This window comes from Neovison vison, chromosome 11 (assembly GCF_020171115.1).
Source record: "Neovison vison isolate M4711 chromosome 11, ASM_NN_V1, whole genome shotgun sequence".
NCBI lineage: Eukaryota > Metazoa > Chordata > Mammalia > Carnivora > Mustelidae > Neogale > Neogale vison.
The window spans coordinates 56536376-56561052 of NC_058101.1; the positions used below are offsets into that span (position 1 = coordinate 56536376).

The 24677-nt window shown below is 41.5% G+C and overlaps 1 protein-coding gene across 1 annotated transcript in view; it reads left to right on the forward strand.

Annotated features, from left to right (window-relative positions):
* Positions 1 to 24677, forward strand: part of TAPT1 (transmembrane anterior posterior transformation 1) — a 58507-nt gene that overhangs the window by 7061 nt on the left and 26769 nt on the right. The window contains exons 2-3 of the mRNA XM_044226068.1: positions 5489 to 5619; positions 20355 to 20473. Of these exons, the coding sequence (XP_044082003.1) occupies positions 5489 to 5619; positions 20355 to 20473 (250 nt within the window). The remainder of the gene's footprint in view (positions 1 to 5488; positions 5620 to 20354; positions 20474 to 24677) is intronic.

A 24677-nucleotide genomic window follows, 5' to 3' on the forward strand; every position in this document is an offset into this window, starting at 1 on the left:
GAGCTGGTATGGGAGCCAACCAGTTAACAATGTTAACTTCATAGAAGTAAACCCAGGGTGCTATATGTGAAACACAGAGAAAGAGGAGGATGGGGGGTGGTGATCCTAGTTTTCTAGAAAGTACATAGTGACCTGTTTACAAAAGCAGTTGAGACAATCATAGGCAAAATAATCTAGTGCCACGTGCACCCCAGTGTTGATAGCAGCAGTGTCCACAGTAGCCAAAGTATGGAAGGAGCCCAGATGTCCATTGACAGGTGAATAGATAAAGAGGGGTGTGTGTGTATGTGAGAGAGAGAGATGGAATATTGCTCAGCCACCAAAAAGGGCAAAATCCTGCCATTTGCCATGATGTAGATGAAACTAAGAGGGTATTATGCTAATTGAAATAAATCAGAGGTAGACAAATACCATATGATTTCACTCATATGTGGAACTTAAGAAACAAACAGGTGAACACAGGGGAAGGGAAGGAAAAATAAAACAAGATAAACACAAGAGAGAAGCAAACCATAAGAGACTCTTAACTCTAGGAAACAAACAGGGTTGCTGGAGGGGAGGTGGGTGGGAGGATGGGTAACTGGGTGATGGGGCAGTAAGGCGGACAAGTGATGTAATGAGCACTGGGTTTTATATGCAACTGGTGAATCACTGAATTCTGGCCCTGAGACTAATAATACAATGTATGTTAACTAACTTGGATTTAATTGAAAAAATAATCCAGTGCCAGATCCAGTGCCTTGAGGATAGACTGCTTGATTTTGAATCATGGCTCTACTGCTTTCTTCCTGTGTGACCTTGGCAACTTCCTTAGCCTCTCTGTCCCTTGGTTTTTTCATCTGCAAAGTAGACCTAACAGTAGAATATGCCTCATAGTTATGAGAGCTGTGCACAAAAAACATGTCTTTATCATTTTGATTTTTTAAGTGCATACTTCTAAATTTTCCATCGCGGAATTTAAATGGGTGTTTATAACTAAAATTCTTGCATTTCTAGAAGTGGAATCCTCACATACCACGTTCTATATTTGTATTATAGTTAAGAAACTTTTGTAGGTTTGTATTATATGACTTGTTTACAGAAAATTAGTTATTAGGTTAGTTTGTTGATTATACTTATTTGCCACATTACTGTTTATTTTTGAAAACAGAATTGCAGAAGCAACATCAGTAAACACTAGGGAACCCCCAAAGTAGAGTTAGTACCTCAGAACCTCTGAAATTACTAGTAAGGAATTAAGACCTTGTGTCCTGCTTTGCAGTTGTCCTGTGCTTTCATACAAATCCTCTCCCTTGGCCATCCTTCGTGGACCCTGGGCAACTTTTTAAAACTGCTCCAAGCCTCCATTTTCTCTCCCGTGAAACTGAGATCTATGACTTGAGCAGGATCACAGGACTCATGTGTGGTAGAGAGGATGCCAGAACCCCATTCTTCTGATTACTAATCCCTGCTTTTCTGATGGATCATAACAAAACTCTTATTATGGTAAAACTCAGTCAACTGCGTCATCAGGGAAGATGCCACTGTGAAGGATAATTTTCTAAATAAACAGGGTATAGCTGTCTCAATCTTTTGATTTAATTTGCTGCTTTAAGTTTAAAATTCTATAAAAACCTGTTTCTGTATTTCCTTAACACAGTTGACATACTAGCAGGCTGCCCAGCTTCCTCCCTGCCCTTACTGTGGATAACGCCGGCATCCTTGTCCCATACCCCAGGGCACTCACTGGCTGTGCCTGTCAGCATGGCACCCCCCCCAACCCTGTGCTTTTAGTGTGGACGTTCAGATACCTGTTGCGTGACCCTTTACAGTCACTTAGACATGCACACAGCCTAGAGGCTCCTTATCTTCAGGGGGAGCTGCGTCCATTGAGGCGCCATAGTTTGTCAGTCTTTTGCTACTCACTCCCAGTCTCAGTCACAGGCTGTTTTCTCAAGAATCTGATGTTCTCTCTGCTTTTGCCACTTCTGATTTCTGATCCTGTTTTTGTTCTCTCTGCCGCTCTCCTCTCTGTGACTTTTTCCTCCTTCTCTGATGCATATAGTCTTTTAGCAAGCGTTTGTTGAACACATATGACGTGCCGTACCCTGAGGATGCAAAGTAAAGGACAAAACCAGGCCCAAAAAAGTGTGGTGGGTAGAAGTGCCAGAACAGCAGACACTATGCCAACCGGGTTGGGGAGAGGCTGCCTTCTGTCCGAAAGACCTTGGGATGGCTTCACAGAGCAGGCGCCTGTGTGTGGTCTCCTAAGGGAAACTGGAAGGAAATTCTTGGGCCAAAGAACCGTGTCAACCAACTGTCCTGTTTGCAAGAAATGTAAAGTAGTGTAACTAGAGAATTGTGACCTAAAGATTCAGCGGAGGCAGGTGTGAGGCATGACTGAAAACATAGCCAGGGGCCAAGTTGTAAGGGATCTGGTGTCACCACCAGGAAGGTGTAGGGCCTGGCCTGCAGGTGGTAGAGAGCATTGAAGGGGGCCCGCAGCTGGTCCGTGAGCATGTTGGTTCTGGCTGCCTAGCAGGGTTAGGACTAAAGGGAGGAAAGACTGGAAGAAAGGGCATGAGTCAGGAAGCTTAGGTGGGAACTAGAGGGGGATGAGAAGGACCAAACTAGGGTAACATATAGAGAAGGGGTAAGTGAATAAATGTCGCAGATGACAAGGCAGTGGGGCTTCGTGAGAGGAAGAGGGTAGCCCCAAGCTTCTAATATAGAGCTCTGTCACTGGTGGTGCACAAGCTAAAGTCAGGGCTGCAGAGGGTAGATTGTAGGTGAAGATCCTGAGCTCCATTTGCCAATTCAAGGTAGGGGTAGGGGGCCAGGTGGAGTTGCCCAGGAGGCAGCTGGAAATATAGGTCCAGGTTCCCGGGATCAGATATGGTAACTTCAGGGTTCAGATGATGGCTTTAACCTTAGACTGTTCAAGGAGAATAGGAAAAAGAGAAGAGGACACACCAGCAAACAACAGCTTTCAAGGATGGCTGGGGTTTCACTGTAACTGGTGCCTTGTTAGGACACAGTGACTGGAACACCAAACCGGCAAACACTTACAGGTCCAGTGGAGTTGGAGGAGTTGCCAAAGACACCCAGGTCTGACAAGTCAGGCAGTTAGAGAGAGGAGCGCCTGTGATGGAGGGTGGAACAGGAATCATGGTGAAGTGACCTTTGGGGCTCGCTGGTGTCGGTGAGAAGTAGTGTAAGTCAGTCAGTGAAAATTAGTGTGAGCATGTAAGTAAGAAGTCTCTCCTGCCCTCAGAGGCACCTGCTACTTCTTAATTTTTACATGAAAGGATTGATATTTATTTTATGTATATAAAATAAATAAATAAATAAATATATATATATATATATATATATCAACTAATCAGAACTTCCTTTGCTTTCTGGGGTACCCATGTGGCTCAGTCAGTTAAGCTTCTGCCTTTGACTCTGGTCATGATCCCAGGGTCCTGGGATGGAGCCCCATACCGGCCTGCCTGCTCAGCGGGGAGTCTGCTTCTCTCTTTGCCTCTGTGCTCACGCACTCATGCTCTGGCTCGTGTAAATAAACAAAATCTTAAACACACACACACACACACACACACCCTTTGCTTTCTAATTAGAAGACTAAACTGAGTAAGAGTGTCTGTATATATATATATATATACATTTTTTTTAAAAATTTATTTATTTGCGAAAGAGAGAACACAAGCAGGGACATGGGCAGAGGGGGAGGAAGAGGGACAAGTGGACTTCGTGCTGAGCAGGGAGCTCTGTGTGGAACTCCATCCCAGGACCCCGAGATCATGACCTGACCCGACGTCAGACACAACCAACTGAGCCACCCAGGTGCCCCAAGAGTATGATTTTTGTCTTTCATTGGTTTGGCTCTTCTTGTTTGCAGCTCAGAAGGCTTTCTTTTTCTCCCCTTCATACAGCGGATCATGTTCTGGATCTAGTCAACTACAATATATTAGAAATTTCCCAATCAAAAATTGTACTCTGTATGGATTTGGTGATACTGAGGCCTTCTAATCAGAATATCTATTAATATGTAAACAATACAGTTTACCTCTGGTGTCCATGGCTTCAACTATAAATGTACCGAGAGCATGATGCTTTCAGTGCATTTGATAATTCAGCCTGCCCAGCATGAGGCTGGAGTGGGTGGAAGTCTGCTTTTCTCTCTGTCTGTTTCAATCCCTAGATAACTCTTATGGTATCACTAACTCTCCAGAGAGATGACAAATCTGGAATTTAAAGAAATGTATGCACGCATGTGTGTGTTTTTTTGTGTAATATAACCTCTCTACATGAGTAGACCATTTGGCCTGATGCTCAGAGAACTAGCCATCTGTTCAGTGCTGGAGGAAGTAAGCTGTTTTAGGCCCACCAGGAGGTAGTAAGTCTCCTTCCAGGTCTCCCTGAGGGCTTTTCAAAGGTGGTTCTGACACTAGACTCTTCCCCATACCTGCAGACTTTAAATCCTGGCACTCACCTAAGATGCCCTCCATGAGTCAGTACTCATAAATGAAGTCCACTTTCCCTCTTGGTCATTTTTTGGAGGGAACACCAACACTGTATTTAGTAAAAGGACTATAAGGGCCAGCAGAGCAGAGGACAAATTGAGACCTTTGGTATCCTGACTTCTGGAAGAGGGCTTGGCCTCCTGGGGAGTAAAAATAGGAAGGTAATGGGAATCAGGGCTCCAGAAAAGTCAGTTAGGTGATGGGCTCTCAGGGAAGTGTGACATTTTTGAAGGGGTTGGAGCTTTAGCTTCTTATCCCTAAGACTCCAGTTATAGCCAAGGGGAAAGTACTCAACCTCCTTTGGCCTTATTTTCATTTGAGACAAGATGATTCTGGGTGAATTTGTTTTGGAGAAACAGAGAAAAGAGGGGGATAAATCCAAGAAAAGGGAAGTCTTTCAGATCTTGTTGAGGTTCTACTTTGTATGATTTAGTATGATGATTATCCTGTTGGTAAGCCTTCACCTAGGGAACTGTCATTATTTAGATACTTATGCAGGATCTCTGAGGCTGAAGAAAGAAGTATATCAGTATAGTTCACCCAGGTTGGTTTTTGGACCCGAGCAATGCCTGTTCAGGTGACTTGTCTCTCTTTTAGCATATGTAGAATCATATATATAGGTACAGACATACACATTTATCCATTTTATATATACCTGATCTTTATTCCCTCATATCTACCAGTCCAGGTCCTATATCACCTATAAGACCCAAGACTGGGCTCTTCTACAGTTTTGTAACTATTCTGGCTCATGGTAATCATTCCTTTTATATTCCTGTGGCATTTTCCCTTTATACCACACAGAGTAGCAATTTTGTCAATAACATTTGCATGTAGCTGTTTAGTGCTCGGCACAGAATTATAGATTGCTTTGTTTTATTCTCTTTTTGTTTTATGTATGTGTTATCTACAGCCCCAGCTAGCGTGTAAGTTTCTTGATAAATACTGTTCTTTTTGTTTTGTGTCATTTTCTTTTCCTGTAGAGCTTTCATTGTTGAGGTTCCTCAGTGCTGAACTAACAAGAGGGTACTTCCTTGAACATAATGAGGCCAAGTATACAGAAAGAAGAGAAAGAGTATACACTTGTATGCGAATACCAAGAGAATTGGAAAAGGTACTATTTTTTTTTCTATTACCAGACATTATTTTGAAAGTTACGTTAACATGTTAATTATATGAAAGTAAATTGTCAACAGCTTGAGTTGAGTTTTTAAAATATTGGAAATAGGGGCGCCTGGGTGGCTCATCGGTTAAAGCCTCTGTCTTCGGCTCGGGTCTTGATCTCAGGGTCCTGGGATTGAGCCCTGCGTCGGGCTCTCTGCTCAGCAGGGAGCCTGTTTCCTCTCTCTCTCTGCCTGCCTTTCTGCCCACTTGTGATCTCTGTCTCTGTCAAATAAATAAATAAAATATTTTTAAAAAATTCAAAAGGGCGCCTGGGTGGCTCAGTGGGTTAAACCGCTGCCTTCGGCTCAGGTCATGATCTCAGGGTCCTGGGATCGAGTCCCACATTGGGCTCTCTGCTCAGCAGGGAGCCTGCTTCCCTCTCTCTCTCTCTCTCTCTGCCTGCCTCTCTGTCTACTTGTGATCTCTCTCTGTCAAATAAATAAATCTTTAAAAAAAAATTCAAAAAAAATATTGGAAATAATATGATCATATGTAATTAAATATATTGGGAGTAAGAATTCCTATCCAGGAAGAGGCTTTAAAACTTGTATTTTAAGTGTAAGTAAGATCCAGTGTTTCTTAACTTTGCTGTGTGTTAAACTTACCATATTTCCACTTGTGTGCCAGCCAGGTCAGTTTTTCCAAGGAATTAATCTCTACCTACTCCTTTAGTTCTCATCAGTTTCATTGTACTAGGAGCAGTATATTTTCCATTCAGCATGACAAATTATTTAATTTCAACCCTTTTAAAGGTTTTAATTTCTCAGAAAGCCCTCCTATTTAAAAACACAAATGACAGTCTTTTCAAAGAAAAAGACGATTCATTGCATCTTTGCCACAGAAAACCTCACATCCTAGGGTCACCGTATCCACAGCGGCACTGGATCTAAGCACACTTCCCGTGGTTGTGTCTCAGTCTGGCAAGACCAGTCAGATAGGGCAGGAAGGCCACTCTTCCCTCTGCATTGCTGAAGTTGGTACATCTGAGCAATTCCAAGATTTCTCGCTAGAAAGGAAGAAATATTATTAAGAAATAATTCAGCTTTGGCTGAATTATCAGTATCAGAATCAGTATCAGAACACGGTTTTGTACTTTTATAGTAACATAAAATTTTAATAGTTTGATCAGTTCCTTAAAATCTTACTTTCTGTTGGAGTGGCTGTCAGAGGAACTTTGCTGGTTAGCTCAGTCAGAGTATTCTATGGTAACAAGAGGGGCGGGAGACATTGAGGAGTGAGGACCCAGTGGGTCGGGCTCATGGTCTTTTACTTCCAACAATCCATCTGTGTGGTAGAGGGGAGGGAGGCAGCTATAGAGTGACAGTTTGAGAAGTGTTGCTTCACATGGGTTCTTGACGGCAGGTTACCTGCTGCAGTTTTAGGGCGTACTGTGTTAAGGTAGGGAGGGATGAGAGCAAACACGGACTGGAGAGAGAGCAGTCCTGGCCATGAGACAACGGTTGCCTGTGGTCGGGATCATTACCGGTGCTTCGTTATGATTGTGTGGCTGCTTCTCTAGGGAGGCTCTGGTTCCAGTGAAGAGTCCAGACCTGGTTGGTGAGATGGAGGAGTGTGGGAGTGCTCTCAGCACCACTGCTCCCCCAGTGCAGCAGCACCTTGATTTTCTATGTTGGAATTTATTTGAGAATTTGGCCAGGGATGGGGGGTAATGTTTCTTTTGCTTGCCAGTAATAATAATAGGATTATTAATTCTTACGTCTTTCTTAAACACATTAACTTATTTTCTGAGCTCACTTTTTCTTTCCAGTGATAAGCCAAGTAGAGAAGTGTGAGGATACACTGCAGAAGGGATTGGAGGGAGGTTGGCTGGGGCCTGTATCTTTGTACAGGACAGTGCCAGCCACAGTCAGCTTTTACCCACCTGGTCTCTTTGAGGGAAGGTTTTTCTCTCACCTGTCTGGACAGTTTTGGATTCCCATTTTCCTCTGGAGAGTGCACAGAGATTTGCCTTCAGTCCTCAGCCAAACTGTGGACGCACCCAGGGGATTTCTTCAAAGCAAGAGGTGCGTGTCTGGCTCCTTTTATTACCCCTCATGTGGCAGAAATGATGACCAGCAGCCACAGCCCTCATGATGGTGAGCTCGTCAGAGGCTGGGTCAATACACACATCCTTCTCTTGTCTGTACCGACCACACTGACATGCCAAGCAGTTCCTTAGTAGATTTTTCACAGAAACTTGTGAGCATTTCAAGTTTGTTATTGTGAGTGTTCTTTTCTAGGGAAAATGCCTGCAAGTCTTGATAAGACATCAGTATAAACCGGGGCACCTGGGTGGCTTAGTGGGTTAAGCCACTGCCTTCGGCTCGGGTCATGATCTCAGGGTCCTGGGATCGAGCCCCACATGGGGCTCTCTGCTCAGTGGGGAGCCTGCTTCCCTCTCTCTGTCTCTCTGCCTGCCTCTCTGCTTTCTTGTGATCTCTACCTGTCAAGTAAATAAATAAATAAAATCTTTAAAAAAAAAAAAAAAGACATCAGTATAAACCAAACTGTTTTTTAAATCATGCTGTATTGGGCGCCTGGGTGGCTCAGTGGGTTGAAGCCTCTACCATTGGCTCGGGTCATGATCCCAGGGTTCTAGGATTGAGCTCCGCATTGGGCTCTCTGCTCAGTGGGGAGCCTGCTTCCTCCTCTCTCTCTGTCTGCCTCTCTGCCTACTTGTGATTGCTGTCTGTCAAATAAAAAAAATCTTTAAAAAAAAAAAACTGGGGCACCTTGATGGCTCAGTGGGTTAAGCCCCTGCCTTCAGCCCAGGTCATGATCTCAGGGTCCTGGGATCGAGCCGCATCGGGCTCTCTACTCAGCAGGGATGAAGTAGGTTGCTGTCAATTAGGAATTTTTTTTTTTTTCCAAAGAAAAAAATGCAAAATTATCAGAGTGCATTGCTTGTACAAGAGGAAGCTTTTAGTCATAAAGCTTTGGTTTTATTTGTTTGTATTTAAGAGGTATAACGTCAGAAAAGTTGAATTAACAGTGCTCATGCATAATTGTAACAATTTCTAATCCTGTTTCCTATTACAGAGGCTTTTGCTTTGGGCCTGTCTAGGGAAATTTAATTTATTCTCTTAGAACAACACTTCAGAAGCTTTATTGCTTAAAATGTACAGAAAGGTGTCGCATTTTTCAGTTTAGAGCGATTTCTTCTTACTGTCTCAGACTAAGTGAAATGTAGAGGAGAGCAGAGTTCGATTTCAGTTTAATTACAGGTGTAAATATCTCCTAACAGGGTGAGTTCCTCCTGGTGTCTCCCAGACCTTTATGTGGTGAGTAGGGTTTCACCAGGCTTTTATTACAAGAGTTGGGGGGCTATGTTCATGTCAGTAAATTTGCTGTCTGATTGATAATACCTAATATATTAATACCTTTCCCTGATGTAGAATAGCATACTTCTAATGTAAAACACTGTATTCTTTTTTTTTTTTCTTGTTTTTTGGTAAATGCTATGATATTTTCATGTAGTCTTTTCAGCAGGAGAAACTTGACGATTAAAGAGCACTTTGCTTCTACAAAGGTTGCACATGCTATAAAACACATAATTAGTGTTTATACTTTCAGGTCAAGAGAGTGGTCGACAGAGTATCTTTTAATGTAAAAAAAATTCTAGAATTTTTGTGTAATTTTCTCAGTGGTAAAACACATACTTGGCATTCAAAACAGGTAAATTGCTTATATATTCAAAATAGTATTTCCAGTACTAATAGTGCCAGAGGAAATACCATTATTTAGAGGAAATACTGTTATTTGGAGAAAATAATAGTATTTCCTCTGCCACTTTTTTCATATTTGAACTTCTCATTCTGATGTGAAGGGATAAAATTTTGGAGTGTTTTTTTGACCTTGGGGGGGCATTTCTTTTTTTCCATCACAAATCCCTTTCTGCCTGCACCCACATCCCCCTTGGGTTCTCTTCCTGGATCTGTTACTCACTGTGTGTGATCTGTGTGGGGGCTATATTGTTTTCTTTGTACAGCGGAGGATTCTGAACTACACTTTCTCTGCAGTCTAAACAGAGACACAGGATAGTGCAGTGGTCAAGGGCATGAACTCTAAAGCCATTCTGCCCAGATTTGCACCTCCACTCCACCATTTATTAGCTGCAAGGCCTTGAGCTGTTCACTTCTTTCCATTTGCCTTGGTTTTTTCATCTGTATGTTAATTATGGGGTGAGCCCTTTATAAATGTTTTAAAATATTTTATAGTCATCACCTCAGCAGTTTGGGGAATGCCCTATTCTAGGAGAACAAGAGAAATTTGGAAAGGTTTCTTGTCTCCAGGTTGCATTCCAGAGGGTGTCTCCTCACAAGAGGGGTAGTTGTCATCTGAGGCATCCCTGTACAGCAAGGGATGACTGGGAGGGGTCTGGTTCCCATGGCTCCCCCATGTCCAACTTTGATCTAATGTTGGACTTTTAATTTTCCTGCTTCACTTGCTGCTAAATTTGACTTTTCTAACCCAGCAATGGATGTGCTTTTCTGACTCTCTGCCTTCTTGGGTTGTTGACCACAGGCATTTTGGGGGAGAACTCTTGTCTTCCCTCTGTCTTTGTAACCATGCTGTCTTAGAGTAAACTGTGTGTGTTTCATGAAGGATTCGCTGATGGTCAAAAGAGAGCACAGCCTATCACCCTGACATTTTCTGTCAGGCCCTCTAGAGCCTGGTCTCAGCAGGCACATGACTTGGAACATATGATTAGGTCAGACAACAACAGTTTAGAAACTTTGTGAACTCAGGACAGGATCACCAGTTTCTTAGAAAATTCCTGGTAAGTGCTCACTGGCCCCTAGCCTGATTTGACTTGTCCATTTACATCCAAGCTATTTAAATATTTATTTACATCACAGGCACTTTTAATGAGTTAGCATTCCATTTCCCTCCAAGCCTCATGCGATACCTGTTCTCGTTGAGGCCCATTTTTGCCATCTGCCCCGACATGGCAGTCATGTTGATGTTTTTGCTGCATTTTGACCCCATGGGAACAATTTATCCTGCACCCCGTGGGAACAATACCCTTGTCAAGAGCTAATTTTGTCATCTGTGTGAATCCCAAACTGCAGGAAATAGGAAGGAAATGCTTGCCAAAGTAGTCTTTAAAATTCCCTAATACACTCAAACACCAATTTGGAGGGCTACACATCACTTACTCACTTATTTTTTTATTTTTCTCAGTCAGTTTTGAGTACCAGTTTTGAGTACTCCAGGCACTTCGGCAGTGTGCAAGTACAGAGCTTACCTCCAGACTTGCGAAGGTAATGCATTGCAAGGTAACGAGTAAAGGAGGTTGATTTTGCACCCACATTTTTAGGGCTTGGGGATGTGCTAGGAAGATCCAGAGATGGGAAACTGTTAGGGACAGGAAAGGACAGGTACACTGGGAGGAGAGGCCAAGTCCAGGTAACTGTGAGTGGTCAGACTAAGCAGTGCGAACTAGCTTTGGGAGGATTTCTTAGGAATGCTTTTACCTGCATCTGTGACAGACTACCTAACAGTGGCTTAAACAGGTTTGAAAAGTTTTTTGACAAGTCTAGAGAAGGGAGATCACTTTTGTTCCAGCTGATTAATGAAGCCAGTCTGGACTCAGAGTCCTTTTTTTGCTTCCATTTTGCCATCATTGGTAAATTGGCTTTCAGTCCTCTTGCTTGTTGCCTTTTAATTAGCAATAATCGCGCCTCAGATAAACCTTGTTGCCTTTTAATAGAAAGATGACAGCTGCGACCTCAGGCGAAGCCTCTGCATTATCACCCAAAAGAATAATGTCCCTTTTATAAAGAATTAGAAGCTTTCCCAGATGTGCTCCTGCACACTTCCTTTTGTGTGTGTCTTATTGGCCAGAGTGAGTTCCACAGGCATCCCCAGCTACCTAGGAGACTAAGGACAGTGGATGTAATACTTCTTCAATAAAGGAAGTGACAGATTGAGAATGGTGATTGGGTTAGTCACCCCTCACAGTTCTGCTTCTGAAAAATTCAAATAGCGATGATCAACATAGATTAGCAATAAGAGAAGCAAAAAAGGCTCAAGATCTTTCCATGTGCTTAATCTTTCTTTGGATTAAAATAAATTGATTTATTTATTTTACCTCTTAAGGAAAAAGTGTGTTAGATACATGTCAGGGGTAGGTTGTGATTATTAAGAAGACATTTATAAAAATTCCTTCCTTTCCATTACTTCCATATGTTTATGTAACTGCTTGTCATAAAAGGTAGAACTAAAACAAACAAAAAAAAAATATATATATATATGGGGTTTTTTTTTGAGATTTTATTTATTTGACAGACAGATCACAAGTAGGCAGAGAGAGGCGGGGGTGGGGGGGCGGAACAGGCTCCCTACTGAGCAGAGAGCCAGATGCGGGGCTCCATCCCAGGGCCCCGGGATCATGACCCGAGCCGAAGGCAGAGGCCTTAACCCACTGAGCCACCCAGGCACCCCAAAACAAAAATATATTTTTAACTTCTCCTTACCTTGTAATTTTCTGCTTTTTGGCATTTTTTTTTCATTTCGTTATTACCATAGTTATTTAATACTTTTTTTTTTTTTTTCAAAAATGAAACTCAACCTCTTAGTCTTCAGTGGAACTGCTTTGTTGTCTTAAGAATCTAGTAAATTTTGGGACGCCTGGGTGGTTCAGTTGGTTGGGCATCTGCCTTCAGCTCAGGTCATGATCCCAGGGTCCTGGGATTGAGTCCCACATCGGACTCCCTGCTTGGCAGGGACCTGCTTCTCCTTCTGCGTGCTGCTCCTCCTGTTTGTGTGTGCGTACACGCTCGCTCTCTCTCTCTCTCTCTCTCTCTCTGACAAATAAAATGAATAAAATCTTAAAAAATCTAGTAAATTTTCCCAAGCTTTAAATTTGTTGGGTGTTAAGTATTGCTGTGGGTATAGACTGTTGTTATTTTTCCACATAGACTATTGCTGTTATTGAAATGGACAAAGTTTACCATGAATACAGGAAATTGGGGGTCAAGATTCAGTAATGTTAACTTTTCTCAGCTCTGCAGGTGATAGGCTAGTGGCCCGATCAAGGCATTGAACTTCCCTGGGCTTTGACTTTCTTTGTCAGAGACTATGTGGTTGGACTGGGACATCTTGAGAGAGCTGATAGTCCATGACTCTGAATGAGTTTGCATGTGAGGAGCAGAGGAAACAGGAGCAAATGGGAAGCTTCACAAAAAGGGAAATTGTACTTACCTAGGGGAGGAACTTAGAGTTGCTTTCTTGAGGGTTCAGGGTGGGGAGTAGGGGAGGTAGTATTTGGAAAAAATAATTCACAAGTCATTTTCAAAACAATGAATTTATTCAAAATATCACAGAAAGCCTTTTCATTGTTTCTCAGTGTGAGTGTGTGTTAACAAAAGATAGTCACAGCCATCATTTCACCTTTATTTCAGGAAAAACAGTCCTGGGATTTCATGGTGAAACTGTATTGAGAACTTACCCAGACCCACGTGTATGGCAGCAATTTCTTGGGCATCCTGCTCAGTTGCTAATTTCAAGGAAGTGAGTTTGGGGAATCATTCCCCTCAGTTCTTCTTATGATGCAACTCTTGTCTGTGACAATCCTTGATTCAAAAGTCCTACCACAAGCCTGCTCAGAAGTCAGAAAGTCATGGGGATCTGCGTTTCTCAGAATCTAGCATCTGGGCAGCCTAGGCTGATATTCCTCCAGTTCTGAGGCTTATTACCCCCTGCTTGGAGTCAGGGGCCTGACTCTGCAACAGTCTTAGCCTTTCTTAACTCTCTTGGAGGACAGGGCCCGTTTAACAACAGCACCAGCAGCTCTCTCCAGAAGTGGGGCTTGGAGGTGATGGGGGAGCAGCCCGGCATCCAGGGCCTCATGGCCTGGGACCCCGCTACCTGTTGGACATATAGGACCCATGCGACAGTTCTAGGACAACCAGCCGAGGACTTTAGGCTCTACCCCATTCACTGATGTAGTTAAAACATAGCTTGTGAAGTTGGCACCATGGGCCTGTGTTTATCTTTTAGAATCAGTAACTTACTTCTCTTGTGTTAGCTTTGGAAAGAGTTTTAAATCTCTTTTCTTCCCTCTTTCCATTGTGCTGTAGCAGACCATTATCCTTCTTCTCTGTCCTCGCTGCTTACTCAGCCTGCTGTAGTGTGGTGATCACTCCCTAAAAAAGGAGGTTTGAGCTGAGAAGTGTTGTGGTGGTGTGATCATGGCCGGCAGCAGCTGCCACACCTCTGTTCCTCAGCATGACTCTCAGATGTGCCTTAGGTCCTCAGGGCATGCCCAGCCCACTGCAGCGCTGTTTGCTTTTTGCAAATGTCAAGCAATGGTCCCTGCCTCAAGGTTTGGTGGGAGTATTCAAGAAATTAATGTTGGTCAAGTGCTTACAGTATAACGGTATTTGACATGACTGTAAAAGAAGCAAGAAAAATCCAAGGACCTTTCCATGTATATAGTCTTTCTACAAATTAAAATCTTTAATTTATTTCTTTATTTGCTTCTTAAGAAATTTATTCCTTATGTTAAAATACAGGTCAGGTGTAGATTGTGATTATTATGAAGGCTTTCATCCACATTACTTTGTTTTCTGCGGTTACATATTTAAACGCAATGTTGCTTGTTATAAAGGCCCCTGGGTCCCGGTAATCAGTGTTTGCCTCTTCCTGGAGTACAGACTTCTTGAGTTTTATTCACCTGAATTTTTGAATTCAGGTGAATAAAACTTATTATAGGGATGACCTTGAAGCAGTAATTGCTTTCAAAGTCAGTCATTTGTAAACTTTATAAAATATTCTCCTAAGAATGTTAATCCTTTCTTCTAATAATGGATCTCTGCATGTGGGTTTGTTAAGAACTCCTGGAACACTGGATAAAGGTATATGTTCCTTAGTAATTACTGAAGATGGCTTTTGTCCCTCTTCTATGTAATGATCACATTCTGGCCACACAGCCTCCCGCTCACGCTGCACCTGAGCATGCTCTTCTCTTTGTTTGAATTTCTGTTCCTTCTTACTGCCTGCCAAAATCTAGTGCCCCTTTTATCTCCTCTGTGGGAGAACCTTGCTAACTCTGTTCCTCCTCCCGTGGGTGCACGGTTCCCAGTTTCACCCCTATTCCTGCCCACCCTGCCCAGACTTCATTTCTTCTCCAGTGTCTCTGGAGCACATCATTCACCAGCACTTACTACATGGTCTGTCCAGCTCACTAGATTATAAATTCTTGGGGGAAGATGTCCTTCCTAATGACCTTTAATCCCCAGTGTAGAATTGAGCCAGATGTGGTCTCTGCTCTTTCAGGAGACCTGAGCTTTGTAAATTGTGAGACCAGATTAAAAAAGGGAAACACTGCTTCCTGCTTTGCTCCAGGTCAGCCAGCCCCCACCAGTGGGTGCTGTGTGGTGGTCATGATGGAGGAGATGGTATTCAGAATTGCCAGGAGATGGTTTGTGTAATTCATGGAGGCATATTCCACAATTGTGCTATTTTAATTTTAGCCATAAAATTTTATTCATTTTGAAATCTCAAAAGGAAGACAGGGTATTTTGTTAAAAAGGGACAGATTTTTAAAAGGTTAAGAAACCCTGCTCCATTCTCCAGGGAGAGAGGTTGGTGTTTTTATTTATTTCTTTTGAGGTGAGTCACTTTCAAATGATGAAGAGTCATAGTGGTAGATCCAAAATGAATGTGGGAAGAGTTGGTTGTGGAAATGTTCACTAGCCTGTGATGTTTCGTGGACCAACGTAATAGAATCAGTGCCATTTTGTAGTTTTCTTAACATTGAAGTTCAGATGTTTAAACCTATGTTAAATCTTTTTTTCTTTTCTTTTCTTTCTTTCTTTTTTTTTTTTTTTAAATATGTGTAAGGGGCATCTGGGTGACTCAGTGGATTAAGCCTCTGCCTTTGGCTCAGGTCATGATCTCAGGATCCTGGGAACAAGCCCCACATTGGGCTCTCTGCTCAGCGGGGAGCCTGCTTCCCCCCTCCTCTGTCTGTCTCTCTGCCTACTTATGATCTCTCACTCTGTCAAATAAATAAATAAAATCTTTAAAATATATATGTATAAGGCCAAATCCAGTAGCAGGGTTGAGGCTGGAAGGATGAGTAACAGGTGTCATAATAGAAACAGTGCTTCCATTTTCAGAGTTGTGTCTTCTGCAGGCTGAAGTCTGGCCCTGCCTCTGCTGCTCACAAACCAGGCAGGCTCTTGAATCTCACTGCAGAAGCAGGGGTGAGAGGGTGCTTCTTGCCTCTCAGAGTGGAGGGGAGGATGGACTGAGGCCGTGGGCACAGTGCCCAGGTGCACTGCGCAGTACCTGTACAACTTGCGAAGTCCTTCCGGACGAGAGCTCCTGCAAGACAGAAAGGCCAGCTGACATTTCTGTCCTTTTGGTGTTTCTAATTACAGGTTTTTTATTCTAAAGAGTCACAGAGCTATCTTATTAATTAAGCAGATTATTTTGAAATAATTATTTGCCCATGTAAATTTTAAGAAATCCCTACTCTGAGAATGAATTTTAAGAGAAGTATTCTCAAATTGAATATCTTTAATTTGTGTCTCAGTGTTTTTCGTTCATTTTTGTACAAAGAGCTTCCTAGTCTGCTCTTACTCTGAAATTCTCTGCAAAGCTCCCTGTAGCCATTTTGAACTGTCTTCACTGCCCATGTGGCTGCCCATGAAGGGAACTGAGTTCCAACCAGTCTGCCTCTCCAGGAACCTGTTTTTTCAGACAGTGAGTTACCACCCTACATTGGGTTGAGAATTTAGTGAGACCGGCATTGTTTTATAAAGGGGAAGTAGAAAATAATCAACCTGTATTCCACAGACTAAAAGTTAATCTTACTTTGGTGAAATCTTTCTTTGGGGTTTTTGCCTGTTTATAAATGTTTTGAGTTTTTTGAAAACATAGAGTGTTTTTCTCTTGGTGGATCCTGGTTAGAGCTTGAATCGTCCTAATTGGGTAGTTTGCTTCTTTACAAGACTTTGACTTTTTTTTTCTTTTCTAAGACTCTGGTTTTCTTAAAATAGTGATCATACATTTTACTCAGCTATCATAGTCTGCCACATGAGAGCTGCACAATATTTAAGAGAAAAGGAGGAACAACTCAAAGAACGAGTGTTAGCCCTAGGAAGGTTTCCCCCAGAAGAGTGTACAGCATTGTGTCTTCTTCCACCCTGCGAGAATGCACAGACTGGAGGAGCAAAAGCCATAAATTCCAGTGTTTGATTTTTCTTGAAATATTTTCATCATGCTTTGTCATGCAAAGTAACTGAAGGTGTGAAAGTACATATTATGCCCATAATAAACACCCAAAACTTTTAGTTCTTAATAACTTATTTTCAAAGTTAGCAATAAATCTAAATATGTGAAATTTATTTGCCTTTTATTAGTTTGATTCATTAATTGTCTGTTTGCATTTTTTTATGACACTAGGCAAATTAGCAAGCGTTAGCACAAAGATAATTGTGTTAACCCCCATGCCTGGTAAAAGTAGATCTCTTTGCTCTGGGGAAACTGCTTTAGAGAGAAAGTGCAGGGCCTGGGGTCAGGCAGACTCGGGCTTGAACGCCAGCCAGTTCCTTTATTCTGACCCCCAGCCTTGGGCAGGCCGGCGTTCAGCTTCAGAGCTGTGCTTTCCTCAGGTGTCAACTAGGGATAGTAATAACTGCCTCAAAGAGCTGTCAGGAAGGTTAAGTAGCAGCCTCTTCCACCGTGTTGGGAAGATGGAGCACAGAAGCCACTGCTGTCCGGCCCCTCCAAACTTGGGTGGTTTGGGGGTGGCGTGGGGTTCACATGAATTAACTGAGAGATGCCCATGCGGTGTCCTGCAGGGTGTCCGGCTCATCCTGCACCTGGCATGGTATCTTTACCTTTTTCAAGAATGAATGTTTTTATGGATCCATCTTGTTCACTTTATTAGAGATTTTCTTACTCTCATCTGTAACGGATTTACAGGATCTGGTGCCTTATGAGGAAGGACACCATCTGAGCAGCAGGCACTCAGTCAAGTCCACGCTCCCACATTTCCAAACCCTGAAAGATTTCTGTTGCTTTTCTTGTGTGTTGTGTGTTCTCACTACACGAGTGCTTTCTCTCTACCCAGCTGCAGTGTCCACAGACCACAGCCACTTGCTTTCCCTTCGGTTTTATGTGCCAGTCTGTTACGCTGATGGCTCCAGGCCATCCACGGTCAGCATCCCATGTGAGATTATTGCTTGCCCACTTAGTTTGCTGGGCTACTTTAAAGTGTGAAGAGGAGGGCCCGGTAGACTTCTGTTACCACTGTGCACCATGAACAATGAGAATATGAATTCTAAGCCAAAGAAAGATAGCTGTATTGTTCTTCTTTAAGAGAGAGATTTAGTTTTCATAATTTCTTTCCTCCTCTGTGCTCTTGCTCTGCTTCTTCCTCTGGAAGCCTCTTCCTTCTTCTGCCCAGTCTGCCCTCTCTCCATGTGGCAGTCGCCCTCATCTTCCCAGATGTCTTTTTGGGTCTCCTCTGGAGCTTTTTCTAGATCTCCCCATTTTGGTTTGGCCATTCTCTCTCTAGGGCTCCCCGTTCATTGAAAACTTAGTTCTGTCATAGCAGCAGTCTCTGTGTGGGTGGCTTTGTGCTAAAATGTGAATGAGCTTAGTGAGTGCGGAAACCCCATCCTGGTGTCCTGCCTGGCTTTTTGCCTGCTGGGCTGAGCATGTTACTTGGCCCATATTAGCAGCTTTGTAGATGTTGGGTGAATGAGTAATGTGCTCATCCCTAGGGGAAGGTCAGGAGAAAGACAAAACCACTTACTCTCCTTCCCAGTATGCGATCTTTTATTGCATACACTCTGAGATACCTTCTGGGATGTGCAAGGTTCTAGTAGTTTCTGCCTTAGTAGTGCAGCCAGCAGTCCACCAGAAACAGGGAAAGGCTTCTTGGTGACAGGGGAGTAACAAATATGGGCCACCAGCTTTCTGTGGGCCATCCTATCTTCTACAACACTTTTTTGTATGTAGAACAAGGAATCAGATACAGGACTTTAGCTATGCTGGTGACAGACAGGATGCCTGACTGGCCAGCAGCCTTGGAGGGAAGACTAAAGTGGTTTGTAGCATATGACTTGGTACTTTTGTTGGTCTTTGTAGTGAATCCAAATTGTTTTTTAAAAAAAGCTCTTCAGTTCAGGGCCCTGGGTAGCTCAGTGGGTTAAGCCGCTGCCTTCGCCTCGGGTCATGATCTCGGGGTCCTGGGATCGAGTCCCACGTTGGGCTCTCAGCAGGGAGCCTGCTTCCCTCTCTCTCTCTCTCTCTCTCTCTCTCTCTGCCTGCCTACTTGTGATCTCTCTCGGTCAAATAAATAAATAAATCTTTTTAAAAAAAGCTCTTAGGTTCTCTATATTCTGATTGAGAAGTCTGGCCCATACATGTACATACTCTTTTGAGACATTCTTGCAAAAAGTTAATAAAATGTGTCCTTTCTTTTAAAGGTTTGCTAGGGCTGCTGTCACAAAGTGCTGCAGACCAGGCAGCTTAAACCACAGAAAATTTTCTCACAGTTCTGGAGGCTGGGAATCCAGATCTTGATGCCAACAGTGTTGATTTCCTTCGAGGCCTCTTTCCTTGGGCTTATAGAAGGTGTCTTCTCCCTGTGTCTTTGTATCATCTTTCCTCTGTCCCTCTTTGTGTCCAGATTTCCTCATCTAATAAGGACACAAGTCACATTCGGTTAGGACTCACTCTAATGACTTCATTTTAATTTAATTACCTCTTTCAAGAACCTGTATCCAAACATGGTCCACATTCTGAGGTACTGGTGATTAGGACTTCAACATAGGAATTTTGGGTGGACACAATTCTGCCCATAACATTGTGGATTTTAACTACTTAATAAATTTGTGTAGGACACTGCATTGCCTGAGGTTACATGGAGTGTTTTGTGGGAGGGCACGTAGAACACACCATGTTTGTGTATCAGACATAGAGAAAGTCATTGCTCCTCCAGTAGCAGAGTGTGGTAGCCTGGGTGTGGCAACTTGCCCAAGCCATCAAAAGACTCCACCCTCCTGTGAAATACAGTCCTGCATTTAATGGGACAAAGGTATAATTTTACAGGAAAATAGGAAGGACGGGACAAGTGCACAAAAAAGGGGAAGAGGTACAAACGCTAGCAGCTATTCCTCCAATTAATAATGCCTTCTGAGTACAGCAAATTTGAGTGCACATGAAATTACATTAAAATTAGTAATCATTTTATACATTTGTGGCATAAAGACACTATTTTAAGCATCTTTCTCAGTCTTTCCTGTCCATGAAGCACTCTGATACATAGAGACAGCAAAATCCTTGAGAGTCAAGTTAGAGTTAAAGGTTCTAGCTGAAAGATTTTCTACAGTATCTTTACAGTTTGAGGAAGTCCATATGAGGTGTTTCATAGCTGTGGTTGAGGGCAGATTATCTCTTGAGTAATTGACTTTTCTGGGTGGTAAACCAAAGGCTCTGGGAGAAGAACTACAAACTTGCACTTTGAAGAGGACTTTTCATTAAATGTGGCACATGTACCCCGTCCAGTTACTAACTTGTTATTCACATAGCTAAGTTACGAGGAAAGAATCCCCAACATTGTTTAGAAATTCCTCTTCTGAAATCTTCATCAACAGTTATTTAGAGAATATTTATTTTACGTTTTGTTTTTTTGTTTTCTTCTCTTTTTTTAAAATCCAGCTCATGGTTTTTGGAATCTTTCTGTGCCTGGATGCATTTCTATATGTGTTCACCCTGCTTCCTTTAAGAGTTTTCCTGGCACTATTCAGGCTCTTCACTCTGCCTTGCTATGGCTTAAGGTAAGTTTAAGATCGTGAGCATTTCAAATGTTTAAATTATTTTTGCTACTCATAAAAGTAGTATTTTACTACTTATAGTTGTTAAAGTAAATAGTCACTTGGATAGATTTTGCAGAATAGGGGTAATTTATACAGTTTCATTCATACTTTGGCCTTAATGCATGAACTAATGCTGTTTATCTTTTTAATGAATATTATATAATGTACTTATATAATATTTGTACTTTTTCCATGCATACGTTTTTTCCAAATGGTTTTGAACTAGAACTTTGCTTTGGCCAGTACAGTAATATTAATAATGCAGGCGGCCACGTAGAAGAGTGGGAAGGCATGGGGACTAAGAGCCAAGGACCCGGTAGCTACTATGCTACTCGCCCAATATATTTGTGTTCGTGAAGTCCCTTGACCTCCGAGGCATCGTCTTGGGTTCTGGGCTGGGAGTTCAGAATCTCCTAAGGAGCTCTTACTTCAGGAGCTCCTCTTCCTCTCATTTAAGAATCACTGTCTTAGTGGCCTGGGGAGCCTTAGTTAAAGATTCCCGATGAGACTCCTTCTGATTTGTGAACGCAGAACACTCTCGAAGACCATTGGCCTGGTGGGAAGGCTAAGACAGCCCAGCCTCGCATTGATTAACTGGTGAGGTGTGGGCAGCTGCTTAACTTCTCTGTTCTCTAAGCCTGTTTCCACATCACAGTAAAAAGGGGATGTTGAGAGCCTAGCCTAGTCTACCACAAAGATGGGAGGTGTAAAAAGAATACCCAGCATGGTGCCTATTCACAGTAGGCCAGAACAAATATTAATTTCCTTCCTTTTTTTTTATCAAAACTAGGAACAGGAAGATGAAAATGTTAAGCTTACATGAATCTTAATGCTTTATTGGTCTTGAGGTTAGAAGTTTGGGTTTTACAGTTTTCTTTTTTTGTACAGACATGTCAACATGTCTCCACTCTGTGGAGTCATTCTCTAGTATATTATTTTACAGTTCTTAGGGTAGTTGCCCAAATGACATTTCTCACATGGATCACTTTTCTAGACACATTTCATTCTGAAAAAGTTTTAAAATGCTGAAGTGCACAATAATAAGTAACCTCATTTAACTATAAAGTAGGTGATTATTTTTTGGTATATGAAAATATAATTAATGTAATTACCAATGACTTAACCATGGAAACTGAGGTAAAATATTTATGGTCAATATACAGAATTATGTGTTGAGTTTTTTAAATGACTAAAGTCTTGGAAGATTCTCTTTTAAAGTGGTAAATGGGTATATACTTAATACTTACTAAGCAGTGAATAACATACAGTCCCTTTAGAAGTAAACCTTAAACAGTTTCAATATGGAAGAAATCCTTGCAATATAAATTGGAAGAATTTATGGTCGTGATGATCATATTATAAAAAGAGAAAAAATCTTTGCCGGATTACATGGAGTAAAACAGTGGTCATCAACCATGATCACATCACTGTTCTTTGTGATACTTGACATGCTGTAGCCCTGCCTACCAGAATGAGAGAATTATGTGGCATATTTTATTAATTACATGTTAGTCAAGTGGAAGACTTTTAAGGATATAATCATCAGCTTTAGGATAGTCAAGTATATATACCTTTGGGAGAATTTTTAATGCTTTATTCTTAGTAGCAAAACTTATTATTTTTTTTTAAAGACATCTGTAGCATGATACTTTTAACATTAACAAAGCCAAATCTCATATATTTTTTTCTTTTTTCACTGGGGGCTCAATAAAATTATGGTTATTTTAGTTTTGAGAAAACCAGAGAAAGTATCTAATAAGACATCACTAACTATAAATCTTCATGTGGACTGCATAGCCTAGATGGACACATAGAAATTTGGATAGAGCCATGTGAAGCTACCGGACATAAAATAACTAATGCCACATAGAGGTATTCACGTTTGCACTGTGAGCTAAATTAACTTTTTTGCTATTCTTGGATCAACAGTGTGCTCCAGCCTATCTCTAAGTGAATGGCTTTCAAAGACAGAGGGTATTACATATGGCTGTTGGCATGATGAGATAAAACATTATAGGGAAATATATCCTAAGAACTCTCTTCTAAAGTGGGTCCTTCCCTGGGTATGTTAGTACACAGTGGCTGCTCATTGAATGAGGGACAGCGGTGATTTGTCAGTGTTTCCGAAGTTCCTTTTTAGGCTCTGTTTGAAGACCCATCTGGTTATTGTACAAGACATCTAGAACTGTGTCATTTCGAGTGTTCCTTGTCACTGGGGAGAAGCAGGGCACCCAAATCGCATGAGAGAAGTCTTTCAGTGTTTGTTCTGAAAACTAAAAGGGATGCTGCAGAGAACTGCCACACTTCAGGCCTCACCTCCCATTTGCTTTGTTGTGAGTGGCCGCTGGATCCTGGAGCCAACCTTTTCTAGATATTTTAAGATTTTTTTTTTTTTTTTTTTTTTTTTTTAGCTATAAAGTAGAGGTGGTTGCTTTTGTATATTACTTTAAAATACTTTCAGTCTAAATTGAGTAGCGTTTCAAAACAAAATTAAAATGTGTTCTATTGTCAAGGTTTTAGAGCTAAAATGACACCAGAGGGCAGTGTGTCACCCCACATGTAAGACTGTTCCCTTGTCCTATGAAAACCATTCGTGCTATTTCTGCAGTTTGGACCAACTGAAAAATTACATTTCAGGCGGTCACTGATAAATATATGATGTGTATATATAATGTGGAATGCAGTTAAAATTACATAATAGAACTTTAGGAACTTTCTATATTCTGTGCAAATGTAGGCCAGAATACACAGAATGTGAAAATACTGCCTCACTGTCTTAGTATTAAGTATGCTTTATCAAAACTGAGTAATCTCTGCTTAGAGTAGTGTGCATTGCAATTTATAGTTTCCTAGAGAGCAGTTTAGAAAATGGTGTCTTTTGAGCATTATTTTTAAAACTACCAAATTTGAAATGTTTAAAACTTGAACTATAACGAGAAATATTATAGTAATAAAGCTATTACTAATATTATGTCTAAGACCTTTTCACTATTTTAGGAATATAAAAATACATTTATTTTAACAAAATTATTATTTAGAAATAGCCAAAATCTGCCTTCTTATACCTTTTCTTTCAACATTCTCTACTTCCATTAAAGGTTGATTTATCTCACCTGTAGCTGTGCTATGTTCCATCTTTTTCAGCAAGCAAAAAGTGCTCTTTCCTTCAGTCTGACTTTTATTTTTTCAAAGGGATAGAAAGAAATTAAAAGAAAAATAAAGAAGTTGATTGTGGGTTTTTTTTTCTTCAAACTATTCCCTTATCCTTACATTCCTATATGTCTTTTTATAAGAAAGTCACTATGCTCCTACTCTCTTAGTTCTTTTGAATTATCCCCCCAAAAAGGGGGGAAAGGATATTTATCAGAGTAATCAAGATACTGACATGAAAACCATGATCTTGCAGTGTTTAGTACTGTCCGTTTTCTTATGACCTCAATAGTTGTGTCAGGTTGTAGCCTTCTTTCCATATTTGTGAGTAGAGTGCTTGCCTCTTCTGCTTGCAGAGTTGTGTCTGGTACAGCATGCGTGAGTGGCTTTGGAAAACTGACAGCCTCCCAGAATTTCTGCTTTAGAATTTATTCTTTGGACCTATTTCTAAATATCCTATAAACTTGCCATGGTTTTTGGGTTTGGCCACTTTTGACAACTTAGTACACAAGAACTCGGCCTTTCACGAAAGCTAAGTGCCAGAGGAATCCTGCTCGCCCTTATGAGAACCCAGCATTCATTGTGACTACCCCACTGGCTGGCACTTGGCCAGCTTTTGATCCTGTTAAAATATTGTTCATTTAAGAAGTTGGCAGGGTGGTTGTTTTGACTTGGTAGGTGTGTTTGTGTTGCCTACAAAGGGTCACTGCTTCCATAAAAAATTTAATAATCTCAGGGATACTTATTTGAAAACCTTTTACTAATGAATTAACAATCTTGAAAAGTTTTCGCTCCCAGCTATTTTGTTGGAGACTAAAGTAAATAGAAAAATATATCCAGATTGTTTAAAAACAGATCCTTGCGTTTCTTCCCTCTTTTGCATTTAAGGTAGTATCATTATCTTGGAAAGATATCCAAGAAACTTGAATATTTTCAATGACATGGAAATCGGAATTAAATTTTGATTCATTTGATTCATTGTATGAGGTACAAGTGTTTCTTGGAAGAATGAAAA